At 55.0% G+C, this 24,486-nt stretch overlaps 3 protein-coding genes across 8 annotated transcripts in view; 1 reads left to right on the forward strand and 2 right to left on the reverse strand.

The window, feature by feature from the left end:
• Window positions 1–1,195, reverse strand: part of PEX1 (peroxisomal biogenesis factor 1) — a 47,278-nt gene extending 46,083 nt beyond the window's left edge. For all 3 annotated transcript variants that reach the window (XR_011383214.1, XM_051853339.2, XM_002713809.5), the window contains exons 1-2: window positions 1,062–1,195; window positions 544–687 (exon numbers count right to left, since the gene is read on the reverse strand). Coding sequence is in view for 2 of the 3 variants with exons in the window: in XM_051853339.2 (XP_051709299.2) it covers window positions 544–687; window positions 1,062–1,190 (273 nt within the window). In the remaining variant the exon portion in view is untranslated. The remainder of the gene's footprint in view (window positions 1–543; window positions 688–1,061) is intronic.
• Window positions 1,196–1,434: 239 nt separating this feature from the next.
• LOC100354866 (RNA-binding protein 48) lies at window positions 1,435–6,597 on the forward strand. The gene is made up of 5 exons (XM_008261742.4): window positions 1,435–1,662; window positions 2,148–2,338; window positions 2,905–3,050; window positions 3,512–4,026; window positions 5,153–6,597. Exons 1-5 carry the CDS (start codon window positions 1,435–1,437, stop codon window positions 5,237–5,239), a joined length of 1,167 nt encoding a protein of 388 aa, XP_008259964.3. The 3' UTR covers window positions 5,240–6,597.
• A 13,589-nt stretch (window positions 6,598–20,186) lies between these two features.
• The window catches only part of ANKIB1 (ankyrin repeat and IBR domain containing 1), a 142,538-nt gene continuing 138,238 nt past the window's right edge, over window positions 20,187–24,486 (reverse strand). For all 4 annotated transcript variants that reach the window (XM_070059821.1, XM_008261744.4, XM_008261743.4 and 1 more), the window contains 2 exons: window positions 23,689–23,822; window positions 20,187–23,361 (listed from right to left, as the gene is read on the reverse strand). In XM_070059821.1, the coding sequence (XP_069915922.1) occupies window positions 22,627–23,361; window positions 23,689–23,822 (869 nt within the window). In that variant the 3' untranslated portion in view covers window positions 20,187–22,626. The remainder of the gene's footprint in view (window positions 23,362–23,688; window positions 23,823–24,486) is intronic.

Raw genomic sequence — 24,486 nt, forward strand, 5'->3', positions numbered from 1 at the left:
TAGGCTAATCCTCCGCCTGCGGCGCTGGCATCCCGTATGTGTGCCCGTTCTAGTCCTGGTTGCTCAACTTTCAGTCCAGCTCTCTGCTGTGGCCCGGGAAGGCAGTGGAGGATGGCCCTGCACCCGCATGGCAGACCAGGAGGAAGCACCTGGCTCCTGGCTTGGGATCAGCACAGTGCCAGCCGTAGCGGCCATGGTGGGGGGGGTGAACCAACGGAAGGAAGACCTTTCTCTCTCTGTGTGTCTATAACTATACCTGTCAAATAAAAAAATTAAAAAGAAAACAAGGGTAAAACCCAGTTGTTCATAAAGGAAAAGGAATTGAACAACACATGGTTAGGGACGTAAACAGTAACAGAGGTGACAGAATACAAAACTAAGGTAGCAGCATAGCAAACGACAAGAGAATTACTGTTACTTGACTATCAGTGTAACAGCATACGCGTTTGCTATCATCTAACGTCCATAAAAACACAACACTGAGCGCTGTGGTCGCGGCTCTGGCGCCGTTCCCAGAATTCGCCGCAGCCCCCGCGTGCTCACCTGTCCGCCGTCGGCGAGTCCGAGTGTCCGCCCCACTTGCCGGCTGATCTCAGCCACACTCTCGCCTGGATCGCTGAACCGCCGGCCTTCCACCCAGCTCAGGAACACGGGCTGCCGGCCCCAGGCTACTTCCACGGCCTGGTTCTGTGCACGCGGGGACCGGGGAGAGAAAGGTCTCAGCCCGGCTGCGGCCCACGCGGGGTCCTGCACGCGCGGCGCCGCGGCCGCGTCCGTCAGCGCCTCAACACCTGCGACCCTGCCCACCCGGGGCTGCGCGGGCGCGGGCGGAACCAGGCCGCTAACCCTCGTCGGAGCACCGCCAGCGGCCTCAACCACTTCACAGCAGCCCGTGTGGACGTCGCTCTGGGTCCTGAGCGGAGAGGCCAGTGACCGGCCTGGGGCTGCTCCGGACGCGGCGGGGCGGGCGGAGAACCCCCCAGACCGCCCCAGGGACCCCCTCCGGGGCTGGACGCGGCCCGGCGACCGTGCGGGGCCCGGCGTCCGCGGTCGCGCGTTACCTGCAGCAGGTGCAGCTGGGCCACGAGGCGCCGCGGCAGGTGCAGGAAGCAGTCCCGAGCGTTGGTGAAGACCACAGTCACGGCCGCCCCGCCGGCCCCCGACCCCGCCGGGCGACTGTCGCCCCACATCGTCCCGCAGCGCGGCTCGGCCCACTCCCACCACAGCCAGCGTGTGACCCCTGCCCCGGCAGGCCGAGGGCATCGAGCCCGAGAGCATCGATCGGCCGCGCCGCCGGCGGTCCCGCCCTCTCGCCCAGCTGCGCGTCCCGCCGCGCGCCCTGCGGGGGAGGGCCGGCTTCTCACCCGCTCTCCGCCGCACCGCTAGGGGGCGGCACTCGCTCCCCAAGTCCTCGCTCGCAGGAAACGATGGCCGATGCTGTCGATGCTCCAGCCAATCCGGGCACGCCGTGACCCATCCCGCCCTCTTATTGGAGAAATGAGGGGCCGACCGGCGGATGTTGTCTTCGTCGCGAGCCCCGGGCAGAGCGCGATGGCGTCGAGGGACGGGCAGCCCGGGAGCGTCTGGGAGCACCACGTCCCGAAGGCGGTGTGCGACACGCGGGCCAAGTATCGGGAGGGACGTCGGCCCCGCGCCGTGAAGGTGACGTGACGTCCGCGGGTGGCCGTCCTCGGTAGCTGTGTGTGGGGTCAGCGCCCCGCGAGGACGGAGTGGGCTCCGCTGCTGGCCGGTCCAGCGGCCGCCGGGGGCGCGTGAGGAGCCCTGGGCGGGACCCCGAGAGCGGGGGAGCCGAGGGGCGGCCTCGAAGGCCGGCACTGCGGCTGGGCGCGACGCGGGGCCGCTGCGGGGCTGGCCTCCGTGCTGAGCACGGGCGAGGCCCGGGGGTCGCGCTGGCTGCGTGGCCGTCGGACGACTCCCGCCACGCCGACCTCGGGGCCCGCAGCCCGGCGGGGAGCCTGCTGTCGTGCGGGGCTGCGTCTTGGGCAGAGACTCGGGCGGGAGTTCTCCTGTTGCGTGGGTTTTGCGCTCCGCGTGAACGGAGTGTTGGTTCGCAGAGCCCCGTTTCAGGGCGCGCGGGTCCCTAAGCGCGTGTGTGACGGCACCGAGCTCTGCGCTGGCCTTTGCAGGTGTACACGATCAACCTGGAGTCCCGGTACTTGCTGGTCCAGGGCGTCCCTGCGCTGGGAGCCATGCGGGAGCTCGTCGAGCGCTTTGCTCTGTACGGCGCCATCGAGCAGTACAATGCTTTAGACGAGTACCCGGCGGAGGAGTTCACCGAGGTCTATCTCATTAAGTTCCTGCATCTGCACAGTGCCAGGTACCGTGCGAGCGGGCGGCGCCTGGTCTCTGCTTCCCTCCTGTCGGCCCGGGTCCGGGTCCGGGTCCGCCTCCTCACACCTGCGTCGCCCCGGGACTGAGCGCGGGCACCTCGGACAGGCCACGAACGGGAGTCAAGATGGGTTGACTTCTGTGCGGAGACACGGATCGCGTGTGCGGGGTCATCTGCGAGCTCGCAGACGGGAGCGGCTGGGCGTGGGCCGCCGCCTGCCTAGCGGAGCCCCATTCCGGTCTCCTCCGGTCTCTGCTCCCGCCAGCATCCTGCCGCTGTGCGTGCTGGGAGGCGGCAGGTGCAGGTGCTCGGTCCCTGCCACCCCACCGCCACGGGAGGTCTGGATTCCTGGGAGAGGCGAGAGGAGGCCCCGGGGCCCCGCAGGCTCGGCGGGGTCGGCGGCGCGCACAGCAGAGCCCCGGCTTCCCCGAGCGCAGGGTGGATGCGCGCACAGCACAGCCGGGCGTCCCCTGCGGGTCCCCGCGTGCGGTGCCAGCCGAGCTCTCGTGCCGGGTGCGTCTAGGTTGACCCCTCCGGGACGTGTTTCTGCCCAGGACGGCCAAGAGGAAGATGGACGAGCAGAGCTTCTTCGGCGGATTGCTTCACGTGTGCTACGCTCCGGAATTTGAAACCGTGGAGGAAACCAGGAGGAAGTTAGCAGCGAGGAAGGCGTACGTGGGGAGGAGCACGAGGAGCAAAGGTAGGGAGCGCCCTCCCTCCCCTGCTGGGTGTGGGCGCTGGCGGCGGCCTCGGGTGCCCACACCGCCCACGCCGCCCTGGCCCGCAGCTGCAGGGACGAGGCCTGCGGCTCCTTTCCTGAGAGCCGGGCGCAGCAGCTTCTGCGTGGCGGCCCGGGCAGACCGAGACCACGGAGGTTCTGGGAAAGCAGAGGGCGCAGTGGGAGCGCACGCGGCCCTGGGCGTAGGAGGCACCGCCCGGCTGCCACAGCAAACGCGCAGAAGCTGCATGAGTAACGGGGACCAGGCACCCGAGGGGTGGGCGAGGGCGCGGCCTGACCCGGGCTCCTTTTTAGCCTTTGTAACTCGGACCACGTGGACGCGCCCCGCCAAGCATCGCGGATCTGGGGCGGCATCGGTTCCCTGACCGAGGACCGCACTAGTGAACGCTTGTTTCACTGTCGCTTTGCCTGGGAACCCGAAGGCTGCGTCCCGACGAAGCCGCCGCCGCTGTCCCTGCCCCAGCCCGGAGACGCGGACCCCTGCAGCCCGGACCTGCCCGCAGGCGGTGCTGTGTCCTGCGCGGCCGCCCTGGACCCCTCTGCCGGGCGCTCGCGGCCGCCTCTTCCCTGTTCCTGCCAACGGCCTCTGTGCTCCTTCGCCACGCACCATGCGGGGGCACCTGGCAAGCGCCTGGGCGGCGGGGCCGGCTTTGGAGCCGAGGGCCCCCGGCTCTGGGACTCTGCGCCGAGCCCACGGAGCGCTCCCGAGGCCGCCCCGTCTTCGGCAGCCGTGGACAGGTTCCTGCCTCGGAGCACGCAGCTGCAGGAGCGCCAGAGACGCAGGGAGGAGGACCGGAAACGGGCAGCCGGCCCCGAGCCCGACCCGAGCGGCCGCGCCGTGGTCATCGGGCCCCTGCTGCCGCAGGAGCCCGAGGTGGACCTGCATGACGCCTCGCTGAATGCCACGGCCGCCCTCATTCGGAGGAGACTCAGAGAGGTGAGGGCGCTGGAAAGCCTGGGTGGACATGGCGGTTGTAGGGCCGCGAGGAGCCACGGGGGCGTCCTCCGTGGGAACCCCGCTGTTCTGAGGGTCAGGGGCTCGCTGTGCTGTCTACAGCCCTCTGCTGATTAGCCGAGTCGCCTAACACTCATCTGCTGTGGTTGTTCATTCTTGGTCGAACGTGAACCGGCGTTTTCCATCGCTGTACGTGTAAAGTCCCCGAGATGGAGCCCAGGCCTCCAGCTTAAATGCCCAGGGAGCTGAGCAAGCCCGGGGGGAGGAGAGAAGCGGCTGCACGTTTTGTCTCTGCAGTTCAAAGCTCCTGCAGGTTACCTCCGACTCAGAAGGCTGCTTTGGCCTTGATGTGTGAGAAGGCTGCAGGGGCGAAACTTTAGATCCGGCCGTGAGGTTTGCACGAACTGTCAGCCTCTTCTAAGCCTAGAGTGGGATTGTGCTGCTTAGCCGTCTTCACGTAGTCCCTCTCCATTTCCTGGGCACACGTGAGAGAAAGGCACTGTTTGGAGTAGCTTTGGAAGGAGACCTTTCTGTGGGTGGGGTTGAACTCCTAAACGGAGGGTCACAGGCGGCCTCTTTCTTGAACCCCAGGGGTCACGGGTGATCTGACAGAGCTGTGCGTATTAACAGTCAACACAGCCTACTACAGAATCCAACACTTCTGCATTTCAGTGAGGACTCTAGCTGCTGAGACGGGCGCGCTCACTGAGTCTGTTGCTGGGGTGGCTCTGCCCTGGGGATCTCAGGATTCTGCCTTCTCTGCTCCTTTCACCAAGTCCTCATCCTGTCCCCCAGGTCCACCCACTGTTACCAACGTCTCAAGGACGGGCAGCCAGGATCCCAGTGTCCTACAACCACAGATGGCTTTAGCTCAGTGAAGACTGTTAAAGAGCACACGTTCACTTCTGTCCTCAACATGGTTTTCTCCCGTCAATGGCAGAGACCTCTGCTCTGTGCTAGGTCTTCAGCTGTACTTTTCTTAGGCCAGTTGTTCTAACGGTGAGGGCAGGGATGGGACACTTGGTGTCTCTGCCACGCCTTCTCGCAGCGTACTCTCTCTCCCACTGTGGAAGCTCAGCTTCAGTGTTCCTTTCTCTTTTGCAAACAGGTGACGTCATCCGTCCCAGAGCCCCCGGAGGACAGGCTGGGAGATGTGCGTGCGGGTCGTCCCCTGAAACAAAGAAGAAGAATATAAACCGGCAGCGCAGCAGTGCGTCCAGATAGAGTATTTGTATTTTATCCTCGATGAGATTTTGCTATTTTACAACTTGCCTTTTTGTAATTTCTTTCAAGATATTTGTCTAGTGTCATCCATCCTTACTTTCGCAGAAACATTGTAACGTTACCTGTCCCATCCAGCATCTAGAAGTCCAGGGGTCTGAGTGCCAGGGCTTCAGAGTGAAGACAGGCCTGAGAAGTAAAGAGTTAATAAACTGTAGGAGCAGAGCTGGGACTGCGGCTCACTAGGCTAATCCTCCGCCTTGCGGCGCCGGCACACCGGGTTCTAGTCCCGGTCGGGGCGCCGGATTCTGTCCCGGTTGCCCCTCTTCCAGGCCAGCTCTCTGCTGTGGCCCGGGAGTGCAGTGGAGGATGGCCCAAGTGCTTGGGCCCTGCACCCCATGAGAGACCAGGAGAAGCACCTGGCTCCTACCATCGGATCAGCGCAGTGCGCCAGCCGCAGCGCAGAGGCCGTTGGAGGGTGAACCAACAGCAAAGGAAGACCTTTCTCTCTGTCTCTCTCACTGTCCACTCTGCCTGTCAAAAAAAAAAAAAAAAAGTATTTACTTGATCTGTGGCTCTAAAAACGTCAGTACTTGAAGAAGTTTTATAAAGATGTATTTATTGGAAAGCCAGAGTTTCAGAGAGAGGTAGACAGAGAAGGACTTGCACCTGCTGGTTGACACCCACAAAGGCTGCAACAGCCATGGCTGGGCCAGGCTGACAGTAGGAGCCTGGAGCTCCATCTGGGTCTCCCACATGGGTGGCAGGAGCCCAAGTACTCTGGTCCTTCCTGGTGCTTTTGCCAGGCACGCTAGCAGGGTGCTGGATCAGAAGTAGAATAGTCAGGACTCGAACCCAGTACCCACATGGGATGTGTGCATTGCAGGTACTGGCTTAATGCACTGCCACACAACCAGCTCCACCTGCTAGACTCTACCCTCACTTCAGGCCTTTCCACGGGTGTTTTCTGTCAGGGGAGTGCGGATCAGAAATCCACGTAGGTCTAGGCTGACCGCAGTGTCTTTACTGATGGAAATAACTTGAGGGGTAGGCGTTTGGTGCAGTGGTAGGGTGCCGCTTAGTTTGTCCTTTCCATGTCAGGGTGTCTGGGGTCCAACTGCAGCTCTGCTTCCTGGTCTCACTTCCGGCCAGTGCGCCCCCCGGGAGGCAGCGTGAGAGGACTCAGGTATCAGGTCCCTGCCTCCCAGCTGGGAAACTTGGATTGATCGGTGCTCCTGGCTTTGGCCTGGTTCTGCCCGGGCATTTGGAGAGTGAACCTGCAGGTGGGATACCTTTCTGTGTCTGCTTTTGAAATAAAGTGAGAGAAAAGTGTCTGCTTCAAAATGTTTGTAGAACATGGGATTAAAAGATCAGTTTATTTTGGCACAGAAAATTTTGAAGTCCATGTAAAGAAGGAGTCTACAAAACTGCATGGTGCACCTTATCAGTTGTGTGTGGGTGGGTGCGGTATTTTGTGACTGCCCCAGTAACACTTTTGTAGACAGTGTGTCTACCCGCTGTGACGTAGTAGGTAAAGCTGCCACCTGCAGTGCTGGCATCCCAAATGGATGCGGGTTCGAGTCCCAGTCCCGGCCAGTCCACTTCAATCCAGCTCCCTCGCTAATGTGCCTGGGAAATCAACAGATGACGGCCGAAGTCTCTGGGCCCCCGCCACCCACACGAGTGACCTGCATGGAGTTCTGGATCCTGCCCTTGGTGTGGCCCAGCCCCCGGGGATTGCCGCTACAGCAGATGGAAGACCTCTCCATCTCTGTCACTTGGCTTTTCAAAAAGAATCCGTGGTGGTTGGGAACCACTGCTCTCGAGTGTGTGACCACTGTCGTCCATGCTGTCCACTCGTGCTAAGCTCACAGAGGGCCTCTATCGGTGGTCGTGGCTCTGGAGGGAGCACAGGTAGGACTGGGCGGCCCAGGAGGTCCTGAGCACTCACTGGGCAGAGAGGAGGTGTCAGGCTGGCGGACAGGGGAGGGGCGCTGTTCTCACACCACTTTGCTGGGGGTGGGGTGGGGTGGGGAAGAGTCTCCAAAGCAAGCTTGGGTTGCTGAGAACAGCACGTGTCCACTAGAACTTTCTGTCCTTGTGTTTAAAGTTCCATAAACTAGGGCCCTTGCTGTGGCTAGTAGGTTAAGCGTTCGCATGCAGCCCCAGCTTCCCATATGGGTGCTGGTTCAAGTCTCAGCTGCTCCACTTCCAATCCAGCTCCCTGCTAATGGCTTGGGAAAGCAGTGGAAGATGGCCCAGGTGTTTGAGCCCCTGCACCCACGGGGGAGTGAACCAGTAGATGCTATCTTTCCCTCCCTCCCTGAGCCTTCCAAATAATATTAATAAGAGACTCGGGAGCGGCGCTCGCGGTCGGCGGGGCTGTGGAGCCGCGGAGGGGAGGGAGCGCAGTTTTCGGGGTCTCGCTGAGTATCAGAGATGGCGGGGTACCGGCCCAGGGGTCCCGGTCCTGCCTCCGACCCGGTTCCGGGAGGTGGCTCTGCACCCGCCTTCCGCGGACAACAGGGCCCACGCGGGTGCCCCGCAGCCGCGCCCCGCCAGTTGCGGGCGCGTGTGGTCCCCGGGCCCGCCTCCCCCCCCCCCCCCCCCCCCCCCGCGCCAGGCGAGATCCCGTCCACAGGCGGGGCAGGGACCGAGCGCAGGTCGCTCCCGACGCGCGGGGGAACCAGGCCGGGGAGCTGCGTGGGGGAGCGCCCCGGAGTAGAGGGCCCGGCCCGGCCTCCAGCGGGGCGCGGCCGGAGTCCCCGAGAATCCCCGCGGAGGCCGCGCCGCCGGTGCTGTTTCCACGGAATTCCTGGTCAGTTCCCGCCTCTCCAGGGCAAAACGCTGCTTTCAGAACTTCCGGTCGCCCTGCATGGCTTTTGAAAGCACCGTTAACTCCAGTGGATCCCAAGGAAAGCCTTAGGCAGCGGCGGCGCCTTGAGGGTGTGACAGAATCCGAAGCTCCCGGCAGCCGCTCAGCAAACAGCAAGTTGGGCGAGGCCGCTCTCCACACAGGCTTGGAAGCCCCTGGCCCAGCGCTCACCCCGGGGGCGCTGCACACACAGGGAGTCCCACGTGTCCCCGGGCCCAGCCCAGTTCCATTCCGGACCGGACCGGAAGAACTCGCTGCAGACATGGGCTACGCGAGCCCCAGCCGTATTCCAGCAGCAGTATCAAGAAAGCCGCCGGGCCGGCGAGTGAACATCCAAGTCAGCTACCTGCAGAGCGGACGGTTCCACGCCGCGTGGGGACACGCGCGGGCTCACGGGGCGCAGGGACGGGGCACTTGGGCGAGAGCTTTGCGTCCCAGGCTGCGTTCCTCTACCTTCAAGGCACCTCTGTCTCCAGGGTGCGGGACGGACCTCGGCCCTGCCCACCGCTCGCTGTCAGAATACGGGTGCAAATCCTCGGTCCAAATGCTTGGGGCCAGAGGTGTTACAGATTTCTCATTTGCTTTTAGTGTGGGGTATTTGCATATAGCTAATGAGACATCTTGGGAATTTGGCCGGAACCTAAACATGAATGTAGCTTATTTTTCTAAAGATTCATTCATTAATTTAAAAGGCAGAATTACAGAGGGAGAGACAGAGATCGTCCATCTGCTAGTTTACTCCCTAAGTGTTTGCAACAGCTACAGCTGGGCCAGGCTGAAGCCAGGAGCCTGGAACCCCCTCCAGGTCCCCCAGTTGGATGGCAGGGGCCCAGATACTTGGGGCAGCCTCCTCTGCTTTCCCAGGTGCATTAGCAGGAAGTCAGATCAGAGTGTAGAAGTCAGGACTCAAACCAGCGCCTGTATAGGTTGCCTGCATCACCAGTGTTGACTTAGCCTGCTCAACCACAACACCGGCCCCCTACTTTATTTTTCATACATACATGATACCTTCAAGATAATTTAATCAACCATCTGGTCGCTAGTAGGGTACCAGTTTTTAGAACAGGATAGTGAGGGCTGGAGATCTTTCTGATGTGGGCAGTGAGTATATGAATTTCCAATCCAGTTTCATTTCTCCTGCAGACTCACTAAGCAGACTAGTATTGCATGCAAATAAGAACAGAATCGACTTAACATGAGGGAACAGGCACACACTCACGCACAAGCAGATGACTACCCATCAGGAGTGGGCCAACGAGTTGTCTGAAAATGAGAAAGGAAAACTGAAAACTTTACCTCTGAGCTAGAGTGGGAGAAGTCCGTCCTAGACCAGTTCAGCAGGTGCGCTCTCTCCCGCCTTCCACCTCTTTTTATCAGGGAGGGGGCCGTATCCCTCCCCATCAGATATACAAGCGGGGCTTGCTCTTCCCATACTCCCTGGTCCCGGATGTGATAGGTGCATTCTGGGAAGGTGGGCATACGGAGACCACAGTTAGGTGGGGTTATATTGCAGGGGTAAGAGTTCCAGCAGGGGAAAATTTTAACTGCCTTGTTACACCATATCGATTTCACAAAGGAGACACAGCTGACTGGCAGCAAGGCACTAAAACTGGGCCCCTAGACAGTAGCCACTAGTCAAGAGGCCAAGGCTGCTTGTGTTGAGAAGAGCACGCCGGCGCCGCGGCTCACTAAGCTAATCCTCCGCCTGCGGCACGGGCACCCCGGGTTCAGTCCTGGTTGGGGCGCTGGATTCTGTCCCAGTTGCCCCTCGTCTAGTCCAGCTCTCTGCTGTGGCCCGGGAAGGCAGTGGAGGATGGCCCAAGTGCTTGGGCCCTGCACCCACATGGGAGACCAGGAGAAGCACCTGGCTCCTGGCTTCGGGTTGGCGCAGCATGCCGGCCATAGCGGCCATTTGGGGGGTGAACCAGCGGAATGAAGACCTTTTTCTCTCTGTCTCTGTCTCTATCTCACTGTCTAACTCTGCCTGTCAAAAAATAAAAAAGGCAGAAAGAGAGAGAGAGAGGTCTTCCATCCATTGGTTCATTCCCTAAATGACCACAACGGCTGGAACTGCATCAGTCTGAAGCCAGGAGCCAGGAGCTTCATTCTGGGTCTCCCACACTGGTACAGGGGCCCAAGTACTTGAGCCCTCTTCTGTTGCTTTCCCAAGCCATAGCAGAGAGTTGGATTGGAAGAGGAGCAGCCGGGACTCAAACCGCACCCATATGGGATGCCAGCACTGCAGACAGTGGCTTTATGCACTCCGCCACAGCATCTGTCCCTCAAGACTTTCTGATGTCTCTAAATTCCAAAGATGACTATCATGATATTCTCACAAACGTATGTATGATCATTAGTTCGTTGAAGTTTTCTAGGCACCAGTGGAAGCTGTAAACATGAATAAAGTGGGTTACAAAAACCTACACTCACTTCTGCTTCTCTTGATTCGGACGTAACGTGGGGATATTTTAGCAATTATTAAGAGTAAGATAAACCAAGGAATTCTGCCTCTCCCTGGATTCGAGTCAGATGAGAGGGAATACTGGTATCTCCCCGCCAGGCTTCGAGGGGATGAAGCAAGTTAATGGACACGAAGGGCTCGGCGGAGTGTCAGCCGCTACAGTCACCGTCTCTCCTGCACTTGTGGGCGTGGCTCAGAGACCACCTCCTCTGACTACCAGGGACCACTTCCTTTGAAGCTCCCTGCTACTTTAAAGTTCGTTTTTATTTTTAATTGTAATAAAATACAACATAAAATTTACCATCTTAAACATTTAATTAAAGTGTTTAATTTTTTGTAAGGGAGATAGACAGAGATTGTCCATCTGCTGGTTCACTCCCCAATGGCTGTAACATCCAGGGCTGGGGCAGGTTGGAGCCAGGAGACTGGAACTCAAGCCAGGTCTCCCAGGTGGGTGGCAGGGACCCGAGGACTTGAGCCATCACTTGCTGCCTCCCTTGGAATGCATTAGCAGGAAGCTGGATGGAAAGCACAGGTGGAACCCAAACCCAGGCACTCTGATCTGGGCTTTGGTATCCCACGTGCCATCCCAACTGCTGCACAAACCCCGCCCCCATCTTCAACATTTCCGTGTACAGCTTGGCAGTGCTGAGAAGATACCTTTTTCATCCTGCAAAACTGGAACACTCTATCGGTTACAAAGAAGTCCGACAGCATTTTGAATGGATTCATTCATACGTATCTTATACGACCAGCTTGCATTCCTGAAAGTCACAGTGCACTCCCCATCCCCCCACGCCCCCCCACCCCACCCCCCCGTATCCTACCTCGCTGGTGTGAGATGCTTGCAAAAACTGCACACAGACGAGCCACGTCTGTATCCCTGCCTCCCTGATTCCTCTGCCCAGGCCTGGAGCAGCGGGCTCCGTAGGAGCAGAGGCACTAAGCGGCCCCCCGTGGTGCGCAGGGGGTGCTCTGCGGAGGGCAGGGAGGAGTCATCGTGTTGGTGATGGGAGCACCTCAGCGTCAGGGGGTGGGGTGGGGGTGAGGGTGCAGAAGGGAGACGCTGGGGACGGAGGGCTGAGTAAGCAGGACTTGACACTGACAGACTGAACGAGGGGACAGACAGGGATGAAGTTGACCAATCACGTGTGACCAAGACACGGAAAGGCGAGGGGCCAGCGAAGCCTCGGGGAGCCCCTCCCCATTAGGGCCCTGGGGTCCCAGGTCCCCGCGCACAGACCGCGTTCCGAGACGAAGGTACGCGGAGGGCAGCGAGGGCGTGCAGGCTGCGGGAGGGCGGCGCTCGTGGGCCCAGGGCTGCGCAGGCGCCCTCCAGGAACCACAGAGGCAGAGGGGCCGCGCGGGCCCCAGTGTTTTCCCCGCACCCCCAGCCCCCGAGGGAAACCGCGGCGCGTGCGGAGACCGAAGGGAAAGGGGCGTCGGAAACGCGGGGAGGCCGAGCGCGCGGCGGCGGAGGCGGCATGGCCTGGGTCGGATCGGGGGCCCCGGGCGGGACCAGCGCGGTCACTTCAGGGCGCGGAGAGCCGGCCGGGGTCCGGGCGGCCGGGGCGCCCCTTCCCTTCACCGAGGGCTCCGGGGGAACGCGGCGGCGGCGGCGGCGGCTGAGGCTTCGGAACAGGGGCGCCCCGCACACCGCCTCGGCGGGAACAGGCTCCGGCAGCCCCGTGCTCGTCCCGCGGCCTCTCGCCGCGCCCAGTGCCGTCCAGGAGCCCGGCTTTGGCTTCTGAGCCGGGGGCAGGCGCGGGGAACGCGGACGCACCCTGGGCACTGCGCAGCCACCTGCCCGCGGCGCGGGACCTGGGCGCGTGGAGCTGACTCCGTCCCGAAAAGCAAAGACCGTTGGGAAGCGAGGGGTTTTGTGCATTCGCCTTAGCACCCAGAACGCCTTCGTGCGCCCACAGGGGGACAAACAGGTGGCCGTCCTCCGGCGTTGCTGTCCCAGGGCGGCGGGGGCAGCGTCCCCACCCACGCGCGGCTGTCGTGTGGCCGCCACAGCGGGCGAGCGGTGACTTTAAGTCCTGATGTCCCTGCTGTCAGGAAGAAGTAGGACCAAGACAGCCCTCTAAGGCTCAGCCTGTGGAAGGAGAAGACTCACTGTTTTCACGATTAGAAACTCATTCTTCGAGAAGTTTCCACAATTTGAAAATCCAGGGATGTGCAATACATCGTTAAAGCAACTCAAGATGTCCATAAAAGGAAGAGCACTGGCTAGAATGAGAGTGGAGTCATAGAAGGCATATGTGTATGTATTTTAAAATCACTTTTTATTTATCTGAAAGGAAGAGAGTGAGACAGACACAGAGAGGCAGAGTCTCAAAGTTCTTCATCAGCAGGCTCACACCAAGTTCCTGCAACAGCTGGGCCTGGTTCAGGCTGAACTCAGGGGCCTGAAACTCAACGCGAGCCTCCCACGCAGCGGCTGCTTCCCAGGGTGTGCTTTAGCAGGAAGCTGGAATGGGAAGCAGAGCTGGGTCTTGAACCCATGTGCCCCAATGGTCTTAACTGCTGTGCCAAATGCCCGCTTAGGTTGTTTTTATAGTGTCCAAAAATATAAGTTCTGCCATAACTTACCTTTTAATAATAATATTTGTTTGAAAGGCAGTTACAGAGAGAGGGAGAGAGAGAGACCAAGATCTTCCATCCACTGGGTCACTACCCAAATGGCCGCACTGGCCAGGCTGGGCCAGGCAGAAGCCAGGAGCCAGTAGCTTCATCCGCGTCTCCCATGTGGGTGGCAGGCGCCCAAGCACTTGGGCCATCACACACTGCTTTCCCAGGCACATTAGCAGGGAGCTGGCTCTGAAGATGGCGCTCACATGGGATGCTGGTGTTGCAGGTGGCAACTTTACCCATTACAACACAATGCTGACCCCATAATCGATTTGCAACTTGTGTTTTTTTCTATTATCCCAAATGAGTATTAGCTCTAGGCGTAGCTTGATGAGCACATTTCTACACAAATGGAATTTGGGGAAACTACTTATGTTAAAGGTTAGTGCACAGGCAGTCTCTGTATTCTTTCTAAAATCTTGGCACTCATAGGGTCAAAGAATGCCAGTGACCAAAATGTGGCACACATTTGGCATTACTAGCAAGAAACAATGTTGGCCCTTGTATTATACACTGTATGCATGCAGTGACCTGTCTTACTGTACCCCATAAATATGCACAATTATGTGTCAAAAATGGGACCAGAGAGGAGAGGTGACAGAGAGAGGCCCATCTGCTGGCTGACTCCCTAAATGCCTGCAACCAGTGGCTGGGGCCAGGCCGAAGCTGGCAGCTGGGAACTCAATCCAGGTCTCCCAGCTCCTTGAACCATCATCTGCTGCCTCCCAGGCTCTGCTTTATCAGGAAGCTGGAAGAGGGAGCTGCAGCTGGAATTTCCAACGTGGCATGCAGGTGTCTTAACCTCTAGGAAAACAGATTAAAACAGCATTGAGTTGCTTAATCTATGTTTTGCAACAGATGCATCAACTGTTGTATTTTCAACAGCTCCCTTCCAAGGTGTAGCAATGGTTGCAGCTCCTAATGCACTTAGATAACGTTTAGCTGATTATTGCTCTAAAGCAGGCTTCAGAAAACTCTAGTATGCACGTCGAAGTTCACCTGCCATCAGTTATGTTGTTCAGCTTTCAATTTTGTTTTGCTTTTTATTATTTTATTATTTTTTTTTGACAGGCAGAGTGGACAGTGAGAGAGAGAGACAGAGAGAAAGGTCTTCCTTTGCCATTGGTTCAGCCACCAATGGCTGCCGCGGCCGGCGCTCTGCGGCCGGCACACCGCGCTGACCTGATGGCAGGAGCCAGGTACTTCTCCTGGTCTCCCATGGAGTGCAGGGCCCAAGCACTTGGGCCATCCTCCACTGCACTCCCTGGCCACAGCAGAGAGCTGGCCTGGAAGAGGGGCAACCAGGACAGAATCCGGCGCCCCGACCGGGACTAGAACCGGGTGTGCCGGCGCTGCAAGGCGGAGGATTAGCCTAGTGAGCCGCGGAGCTGGCTAGCTTTCAATTTTGAAATAAGTATAGATTCACAGAAGTTGCTAAGATAGTAGAGAGGCCCCATGCACCCTGTCCCCAGTTCCCTCTGACATACAAGTAGAATAGCAAAGCCAGTAAGTTGACCTTGGTAAATGTTCCTATCTGATTTTGTCACATGTAGGATTCACCCAGCTGCCACTGAGAAGCTACTTCATCACCATGAAGGTGTCCCACTGTGCTACTCTCTTAGAGTCACACCCCCTCTCCACCCTTAACACCTGGCGACCACTAATTTGTTTCCATGTCTATTCTTTTGTCATTTCAAAAACATTTCATAAATGGAGTAATACAGAGAGTGTCATTTTTGAAGTTGGCTTTTTTCACTCAACCTAATGTCACTTTAGATCCATCCAAGTGGCCGCACACCGTTTTGGTGCATTCTTGTGTTTGGCTATCACAAACCAGCTGCTATGAACAATCGTGTGCAGGTGTTTGTATGAACACAAACTTTCATTTCTCTGCGATGCCACCCAGAGGTGTATGCATTGAGTCATATCCTAAGGACAAGCTTCGTTTTCCCAAGAAGCTGTGACACTGTGTTCCATTTCATGTTCCCGTTGGCAGTGTGCAAGTAATCCAGTCTCTGCACCCTCACCATTTGGTGTGACACTACTCTTTGTTTTAGTCGTTCTGATAGGTGTGCAGTGTGTCTTACTGTTTCTCCAATGCTTAGTGCCGCTGAACATCTTAATAAATAAAATGTCCCTTTGTGTTTTTGTCCATTTCACATCGGAGTGATGTCTTTTCACAGTTTAGTTTCAAGAGTTCTTTATATTCTGGGTATGAGTTCTCTGCCAGGTAGGTGGCTTGCAAATGGTTTCTCCCAGACGCTGGCTTTGTCTTTTCATCTTCACCAGCGCTCATGCAGAGCAAAAGTCTTATGTGTGGTGAAGGTCGATTTATCCACTTTTTCTTTTATGGGTTATGCTTTTGGTGTCAAGCCTAAAACTAGTCTTTGGTTAGCCTGGATGCTGAAGAGTGGACGTTTTTCTGACATTTTGTATTTTAAGTGCAAGCTGTGCGGTTTAGGTAGAACTTTATATTTTTGCTTGCCTTGTACCAGTTATTCCAGCACCATTTGGGGAAAAGACAGACCCTTTTCCTTGTGCGCCTTTGTGAAAGTCAGCTGACGAGTGGCTGTGTCTGGTTCTTTGCTCTGTTCTTTTATCAATGTGTCCATCCCTGCACCAGAACTACTGCTTTTGTTACTGTTGTCTTGAAATTGGGTAGAATGATCCCTTACACTGATTTTTAAGAATTGTTTTAGATATTTAGCTTTGTCTTTCCACATACATTTAAGAATCACCCACAATGGGCCAGTGCTGTGGCACAGTGGGCTAAACCTCTGCCTGTGGTGCCAGCATCCCATATGGGTGACGGTTCAAGTCCCAACTGCTCCTCTTCTGATCCAGCTCTTTGCTAATGTGCCCGGGAAAGCAGTAGAAGATGGTCCAAGTGCTTGAGCCCCTGGCTCCTGGCTTCAGATCAGCCCAGCTCTAGCTGTTGTGGCCATTTAGGGAGTGAACTCTCAGTCTCTATCTCTCAAATAAGTAAATAGAATCTTAAAAAAAAAAACCACCCACAAAATCTTGCTGGGATTTGGTGGAAACTGCAACTGAACTAAGCCTGTGCATTCTGTAAGGTGAGATTCCACTGAGCTGGTGGCTTTGCCTCCAAAGGTAGCCACATGTCTGGTAAAATTCAAGTACTTCAAGTGGAAGCCTCAGATGTATCACTTCCATTCAACTAGTCAAGCCTGCCAGAGCCTTCCCATCGTGACAAGATGATCCACCCCGCAGGGGTGATGTCAGAGCGGCAGGTGACAAGGCTTCCGTGAACTTAGCGGTGAGTCACTAGCTGCCTAGTTTCAAATCGGGTGTATTGCCGGTTATATCCAGCAGGTGGCGCGAAGGCTCAAAGGGTGCGGTCTCCCAGTAAGTCTAGTAAAGCACTGGTTTCCCTTTCTCCTTCTGGGTTCTGCTGGTGACCTGAGAGGGGCAGGGACACAGGCTGGGGAGGGACTTACATGCCCCAGTACCCCTCTCTACAGGTGGCAGCCCTTGGGAGGAGAATCCCACAGAAAACCATGAGGCGGTACGCACGGGCGTCTAACCCATCAGTTGCATTCCAGATTTGGAAGCCACATTGCATGGAATCCCCTGCAGGCAAGCCCCCTCTATCTTCCGTTCCCCACCACGGAGCGGGTCCGAAGGCCTTTTCCACTCCAGGAAGGCGGATGGAGTTGAGGATGTGTGGCAGTCAGGAGAAGGACACAAAAGATGGCAAAGTGGTTCCAGCTCACACAGCCCTCAACTCCGGGGGGAGAGGGGCAGGCAGCGTGGTTGAAGCGGCTGCCTATGGGAAAGAAACTTATGCGTTGTTCTTCTCCTTCTGCCCCTGCTCCAGGCTGCTTGCCTGGACAGCACCCTCTCCCAGCACGGTGGTGATGTCTTGCAGGTCAGAACCAGGGCCCAGGGGGCTCCCCTCTGCCAACCCCTTCCCGCCCCGGGCATACAGCCACGTCTGACCTAGCCATCTGGGGCACCTTCTGTCACTCTGCACCCAGCACCTTGCCCTCAGGGGTGGTCAAGTCAGCCGTGGCAGGGGTCAGGCTCTGCACTCTCAGGCAAGGCTTCGCATTCACTTCCACACTGGAACTGCGCTGCCAGTTTGTGGCTCAGACCTTCTAACCTTTGCAATCTCCCCGAGGCTCCCAATCAGAAAGACTCGTCGCAGGCCCGTCCCCAGGAAAGCACCCGGCCCCTCTGCCCGCCCGCAGGGTGCCCACCGGCATGCTCAGGACGTGGCTTTCAGTCCCTCTCCTCACTAAACCTCTAAAGCAGGGGTGGGAACCTTTTTCCGCCAAGGGCCATTTGGATATTTGTAGCACCACTCGCAGGCCATCCAAAGTTAACTTTAAAATGAACCTTGCTGCAGATTTACTGAATTCCAAGCCCCGCCTGTGGTTGCCCTGGCAGGGCCAGACCAAATGATTTCGCATTCCACGGACTGGACGTTCCCCACCCCTGCTGGCTGATAGGCAGGACACTAGCACGGGAGGCACGCTCAGTCTCCCCCAGCCTGCACCCCGCTGCCCATCACCTGGGTGAGAACACCTGCCACCAGACCCCAGGGCGTCTTGCTTTCCTGAGCCTGGCTCCGGGCTCCTTTTCCGGGTCAACAACCCCTCCTGGGCGCCAAAGCTTCCCGATCTTAAGCTTTCATTTTGTGCTACTTACAAACAAGTCAGTCATCCAGCCGCAGTCTCAGGCATGCTAACAGAAGACAAGAGACTCCTGGGTCAGAGACAAAGGACTTTATCACAGCACAGTAAGCAGACAGAACATCAGCATCTTTGTGCCAATTCCCCATTTCCAGTTCCACAGGGGCTACGCAATGGGCCTGGGTGGACACCAAGCACACAGTGGGTTTATGCTGAAGCCCAGAAACAGAGTGTATGGAATTCACTGCTTTTATAGCAGGACTTAGTCCTGCTCCCTGTCTTCAAGGTCACGAATTGCCTGTATCCGAAGAGATGGCCTAGGAAAAGTGGGAGTTGTCTCTCCCAACAACTATCATGTTCTATATTGTGCTTTGTTCACTCTTTCATGTATTTACCTCTCAGTCTGTAAACTTACACCTCATCAGGCTAGGTGCGTGTGTAATACTTAGTAAGACTTACTTGCATAAGACTTAATGGCTAAAGGATGATAAATAGTCTGGTGAAGAATACTGTTAAGAGGCGGTCATCATGAAGTTCAAGTTCTGGCTGTCCCAATTCTGACCCAGCTCCTTGCTAATGAGCCTGGGAAAGCTACAGAAATTGGCCCAGGTGCTTGGGTCCCTTGCACCCATGTGGGAGATCAGGATGAAGCTCCTGGCTCCTGGTTTTGGCATAGCTCAGCCCTAGCTGTTGCAGTCATTTGGGGAGTGAACCAGCAGATAGAAGATCAATTTCTCCATTTCTCCCTCTTTCTCTGTAACTCTGTGTTTTGAGAATAAATAAATCTTTTTTTTTAAAGGGAACACTGTCAAATTACATTTTTAAAGACTTCAAGAATAATAATCACTTCAAAAGTGGCCACCACTTTTTCAGCTACCTATCAGACCTAAGTGGAACTGAGAATTAAAGGAAACTTTGGGTCCATCTTTCTTTAGGAGCTGTGACAGGGGCCAGTGCTATGGTATAGCAAGCAGGTAAAGCCACCACCTGCAGTGCCAGCATCCCATATGGGTGTTGGTTCGAGACCCGGCTGCTCCACTTCCAATCCAGCTCTCTGATGTGGCCTGGGAAAGCAGCAAAAGATGGCCCAAGTCCTTGGGCCCCTGCATCCATATGGGAGACCTGGAAGAAACTCCTGGCTCCTGGCTTCAGTTCGGCACAGCTCCAGCCATTGTGGCCATCTGGGGAGTGAACCAGCAGATGGAAGACCTCTCTCTCTCTCTGCCCCTCTGTGACTCTGCCTCTCAAATAAATGAATAAAGAGCTATGACCCCTGTCAGTTCCTAAAATAAGGACCGTCATGTAATGAAGTCTAGAAAGTCACTTCCACCTCTCTAGAAAGAGATCTGTCCGTCTGAGGAGGAGGTTCGGACAGCTGGCAAGGCAGTAAGGCGATGTTAAGAGGACCCAGGAATACGTCCGCAGCACAACGCTGAGCTGAAACTACCACTCAGCCAACAGCTGACCACACGCATCTTTTGCTATCGAGTTTTTATGCCAGCCTTAAAAAAATCCCCTAATTTACCACTTATTATCTAGAGTCTAAGGTTATATTTTTTAGAGCTGAACTAGAACTGTTTTGAAATTATAAACAAACTTCACTAAATCTCCTACTTGAATTCATAACAGGTATGTGACAAATACCTGAGGATAAAAAGGAACAAAAATGAGATGAGTGCTGTAACAACCAACACCATTGAAGGAATGATTCAGCCCATGGATACCGGCAGTAGTTCAGTTTCAGATTCACACAATTAAAGGCAAAAATATATGCCATGACTTGAAATCATTTTCACTGGCAGACACCATGAAGCACCAGCCAGCGGCCTGGAATCTGTGATGTGTACTAAGGTCTGATGCCAAGGCTTGGTTTGTAATTCAGAAAGAATACAATAATAAAGTGATAGAGAAGCAATCATTGGTGTTCCAATTGGCATAAAGTTTTTTCCTGTCCTAAGCAATTTCACAAAATACATCGTACAGTTATATCCTTTTTTGATGTGTTTCTGCCAGAGATTCCAAATACAAAAATCTAACTTTTTTCTCCTTAAAGCCATGGAGATGAAAAAGAGCACGGAAATTATAATGTTTCAACACATTGTCATACAATGTTTTGCGGTTTCTCACTGCAGTGTAAGATGCTCTGTAAGTTGCCTAGTGTGAAGACTTTAGATACTCATCAGTTACATGCAAAAAACCCACATCTTAATCCCATGATACTGGAGGGGATTTAGTTTGAAGAAACTCAGCTTCCTGACTTGGCTAACAGTCTATAATGTAACGAGACAAATGGAAGTAGTTTAAGTAATAAATGTTTAATCAAAGAATTTTACATATTATTAACAGCATTCATTTGGCCAACATCTACACGTTTGTAGAGTCCTACCGTATATAAAGTGGGAATGTATCAAGTATAGACTATGAAAGTGCAAATAACAAGTCAAGGTTAGATTAACTTTTTTTTTTAACATTATAAAATTAACTGTTTACAAAATAGGCTTTGCCAAACTTTATTACTGAATTGTAAAGTCAATGACTGTGTTGTTTTTAAAGTATGTCCCAAGGAAATACAAATTGGATGATGATCATTTTTCATGCTCAGGAGAGAACGGCACAGAAACTGCACAGGGTGCAAGGCCCTAGGCGCCGCTGCAGGCGCTGCCTCCACACAGGACAGGCGTTCTCCCCTGCCCGCAGCTGCGCGAGACGCCTCCGCGTGATGCAGACTCTCTCGACTGGAAACTCACAGCATGGTCTACAAATTACTGGTGTTGAGATTTTTTACTCCAAAATAAATTTGTAAAAAAAATCCTTGAATGGACTAGTTCAGTTTAACATACAGTAATACACTGTAGATAAAGTCCCCCGCTAACTCCGTAGGGATTGGCATCAAGAGTCTGGTAACTGGAGAAACAAAACCGAATGTGGACCTTTTGCTATCCATGGCATAGGAACAATCCTCACACACTTTATCCTAGCAGAACCTGGGAATATCAAATATTTTCATTAAAATGTTCTTGCCATGTGAAGTCACAATACAAAAATATTTTAAAAGCAGGGTTTGGGGGCAAAAAAAAGTAAAAAGTAATCAAAAATCATCATCACAACTCATGAGGCTATCGCTACTAACAGAACCTTTCCCCGGACCCAGGGCTTGCCCGTACAAGTCAGTGCCGACATCCTGGTATCTGCAGATTCCTGCTAACCATCTGGCCAAACAGAAACAGGGTGTTGCGCAGATCTACTTTGCTTATGTAATGCTAGCGCTGAGAATATGTAAGTAAAACAGCCATTCCAACAGTTTTCTCTAGTTTTAATTACACACTGTACCACTGTATCTTAATTACAACTAAGATCAGTATTTGCTTCACAGTAAGACACTGATAACTAGGAAGTTGATTTTTTTTTCAACACTGAACAGTAATCACACAGCAAATGAGTATTGTGCAATAGAACACACACACATCAGCATTGGCAATTTAGGCAAACAAACTGAACATTTAGTTGTTTTATTTACTGTAAAGGCAAGGCCATGGGTGGTTTTATGGAGGTCTCTGCAATTCATAGCATAGTTATTTCAGAAGAGACACTGAAATTTGAATTACTCACTTATTTAACTGGCAACTATCCATTCAGGTTAGGCAAAGGCACGGTAAAACATGTTGCGCAGGATGTTTTATTGAATTTTTAAATAATTGTGGGATTTACTATAACTCATGAAAACTCCACTTTTTTTTCTATTTTATAAAACACTTACCATTAAAAGTAATTGCACCCATTAGTAATTAGAATGCACTGTAAAATTGTGAAAACAAAGAACTATGATTGCACTTCCAATAAAGTGTCTCTTAAAATACAGCACCGCTGTTGCTAATCAACTGTATTTTCGTATTAAAATAAACTGTTTTTAACAGCAGCATTAGGTTTAGTTAACTTAAGCTACAGGCTACATTTATTTAAATGCAGTCTCCATGGCAACAAAAGCCCATTAAGTTCCGGAATCTCTTTGCTACCAAGTGGCACCTTTTACTCCCGGGACCGCTGGCGCTGCCCTGAGCGCGCTAGGACACTGCACACCTACACGCCTTGTCAGTCAGTGCACAAGTCAGAGTTTGGCACAATGGGGCTGGAAAGGGTCGTGAAAAGAAATCTCTGATTCAGGTGAAAATGAGAACTCACTACGCTGTGGCAGATGCGGCACTACAGAGAAGCCGTGGTTAGCGCAGTTCACGCCGCTCAGACAACAAGGGGAAGGGGGCAGTGACGGCGGGGCAGGCGGGGCAGGAGGTGCCTGCGGACGCACGGCTCACCGGGTCTGTCCGAAGGAACCGCTCGGATGAAGCAGATGGGCGGGAGGGTGGTTTTAAAGGAAAGCCACCCCCAAACCAGGAGGGCAGCCTCGCACTGGAATGGTCCATGTGAGCACTGCAGCCCGGGCGAAACAGAGGGCTGCTTTTTCTTAGAACGTGGAACACGGCCCGTTTACTCTGTGTTTCTTTCTCTCCCGCTCTTCTGTCAGCAAAATGGGGGCAAAGCTATCCACTTAAACACGGAACGCATTCCCTGGATGGTTACAATCGAGAACGAAGCTACCACTTCAGGGAACTGCTTTGTAGGGAACCCCAGGGTCGGTGGCTTGTCACTGAGTTGGGGGTTGAGCGAATCAAAGTCTCTGTGACGCACGCTCGGCCTGGCACCCCTGTCCCTGCAGTGACTCCTAGAGCCCGCGTGTGCGCTCACACCAGGTGCACCTGCTCCAGCCAGTCACTGGAGGCTTGAGGCGTCTGACTGGAACCCCCTGAGCCAGCCCCTCTGCTAGCTGCTTCACGGCCACTGTCACCGGCTGGAGGCGCCGCTTCCTCAGCCGGAAGGCTTCCTCCCGAGGGCGCGTCTTCTGCCTGGCTGCCTCTCCCCTCAGGGACCCCAGTATCCTGGCACACGGAGTCTTCCTGCAGCGGCGCTGGCTCCACGTGCCCCGCGTCCTCTGACCCGGCTTTGGCACACGGGAGCTGCGGTTCTGCACTGCTCTCCGCGGGGGGAATCAGGGCGATGCTCTGCGGATTCATGTCGTGAAACCAAGCCATGATATTGCCGAGCAGATTGTCGTTGATGCTGGGGTCCTGGCCGGCTGAGTCAGGGTCACTGGAAGAGGGGCAGAGACCACTGCCCGCCTCGTGGGGAGGGTGTGAACTCCCCGTGTCAGCCGAAAACAGGTCGCGCTCTGCTCCTAGCCTCAGGAGGCTGTCACCGAGTTCCAAGAGCTCGGAGCTGCTCAGTGCGGCCCGAGGGCTCTCTGAGCTCCGGGGGAGCGAGTGCAGCCTGGAAGGCAGAGAAGTGCCTATCGCTCCCAGGGACGCTTCGCTGCGGAGGGGCTCTCTCGTCTCCTCGTCCATGGCCAGCCCAGACTCCTGCAGCGACAACTGTATTGCGAGAAGTATGTTGGGGTCATCTTCATCCAAGGAACTCAGGGCCTGAAGCAAGAAAATGCAAAGCCACTTTAAACTGGGACTAAAGGGAACGCTGAACTCAATCAGGCCATCACTCCTGCTTTCCAGGCAGAATTACTTCTAATTCTACAGGTTATTTCACCTACTCAAATCTTCCTCGAACCTTCTCCTTGCTCGTGCTAAAGGAGAACAAAACACCTTACGATAAATCTGAAATACCGCAATCTTCCCGTAGGCATCTTTGAAACCAGGATTTTAGGAGGGAAGTAAGAGAAAGGAAAGCAATAAAAGTGAAAACAGGAAACCATGCTGAACAGAAAGAGCAGAGAAGCAGGGGCCCAGAAAGGCTACCTGAAGAGAGTCCTGGTTTTCCGAGCGACTGGCAGGGGTGTAGTCTTGCAAGGAGGAGCTGTGCAGAACACTCATGGAGGCAGAACTTACCACGGACGTGCCAGGCCTGCGGCCGCTGCCGCCTTCCGAAACATCTGTTCCAAAGCAATGGACATCACAGTTACAGACAGGAAGGCCTGTTCTTGCTCCCTTGCATCTTGTTGTTTATGTTGACAATTTCTCTTTCAGAGCTGCTGTCCACAGCTCGACACAGTCTTCCTGGGATTTCTCACCTCCTTCTGCCTCATCGCACTCCCTGATGTGCATCTAATGCTATGGCTTCAAATCCTCGGCGTACGCTCTCCAGGGCTCCCTTCCTACGTGCAAAGCACATCTCTTCCTCTTTTCCCTCAAGCTATAACACATCAAGGTATTTTTACCTCCAGACTTCTGGAAGTTCCACATTTCAACAGTTTGGGAATTCAGTGACCCCCACAGCTTCTCTCTAGCCCCACTGAATAATCAGTTTCTCCCTAATTCGAGTTCTCTTTGTTTTAGAGTCTAGAGGAGTACTCAGGTATCAACGCTACAATAGTGACCGGGCGTTCAGTAAGTGCTAGCGTCTGACCCGCGGCCACCAATTCCGTGCTCACCACGAGCCTGGAAGGTGGCCCCGTCACACCAAGGAAGCGGAAGGGTTGAGTGACCAACTACAGTTACACAGCCACGCTCCGGGTCGTGAGTGCGGGGCTGCCTGACTCCACACCCACGCTGTGACCGCCCCCCACCTGGTTTTCTGTATCCTGTGACAACTTTAGA

Source organism: Oryctolagus cuniculus, chromosome 16, assembly GCF_964237555.1.
Source record: "Oryctolagus cuniculus chromosome 16, mOryCun1.1, whole genome shotgun sequence".
Lineage (NCBI taxonomy): Eukaryota > Metazoa > Chordata > Mammalia > Lagomorpha > Leporidae > Oryctolagus > Oryctolagus cuniculus.